Source organism: Anneissia japonica, unplaced genomic scaffold (genome assembly GCF_011630105.1).
Source record: "Anneissia japonica isolate Jap-2015-1 unplaced genomic scaffold, ASM1163010v1 scaffold25465_len786_cov93, whole genome shotgun sequence".
Taxonomy (NCBI): domain Eukaryota; kingdom Metazoa; phylum Echinodermata; class Crinoidea; order Comatulida; family Comatulidae; genus Anneissia; species Anneissia japonica.
In genome coordinates, this window is record NW_022737157.1 from 1 (window position 1) to 786 (window position 786).

The 786-nt window shown below is 35.5% G+C and overlaps 1 protein-coding gene across 1 annotated transcript; it reads right to left on the reverse strand.

The window, feature by feature from the left end:
- Window positions 1-40: 40 nt before the first annotated feature.
- LOC117117086 (pancreatic lipase-related protein 2-like) lies at window positions 41-585 on the reverse strand (the record flags this gene model as incomplete). The annotated part of the gene is made up of 2 exons (XM_033261269.1): window positions 443-585; window positions 41-324 (listed from the first exon to the last, which is right to left on the reverse strand). Coding segments are annotated over exons 1-2 (339 nt in total), but the record flags the coding sequence as incomplete, so codon positions are not given.
- Between the last annotated feature and the right edge of the window lie 201 nt (window positions 586-786).

Genomic DNA, 786 nt, shown 5'->3' on the forward strand with positions numbered 1-786 from the left:
TAAAAACAACAAAATAATACTAAGACTATGCAGTACTCACTCGTTGCAACAGAGCATCTCGTACCATATTCGTCCATCCACCGGCGGTGTCGGTCCAGCCGTGGATAAGCACGACTGTCTTCAAATGTGGATTGAAATACGTTGAAGTCAGTGATTCTGGAACATTCCGGTCAATGACAGCAAACTTAACTGGGTTCATTTGAGTGAACAATTGAAATTCAACATTCATAATATCTGGTGCCATTGGCGGAAATGATAGTCGATGACATTGTAGATCGTTGTTGAAACAACCAAGATCACCGTAACAAACCTCATCGGCCACACCTAAATAAATATCGGTTTAATAAAACAGCTTTTAAAGTTTAAAAATATTCAAGAAGCAGATTTTTTTTTTCTTAGTTTGCATCTATCTGCACCTTGACAATATACTACAAGTACTTGCCTATGTCTAATACAACTGAACTTAAAATTGTGAGGAAAAACCGTGAATGTAACATGTCGACTGCTGTCACATAGGACTACTAAACGCAAAATGCAGCTAATTTATATAATTATCTCAATACACGTTCTTATCATTATAACTATATGAAACTGAGTTACGTCGTTGAGTATTAATTGTAGAGTGTCGTAATCAACGTGATAACACCGTCCCGATATTGAGTGATAGCGCAGAAATTTAAGTAGGGTTCATTAGGTTTACATTCATACAAAATTTAATGAAATCGTTTAATGAATGTTATTATTAAGCCTGTTGTTAGATATAAGACATGTTTATAGGCCGTCTAA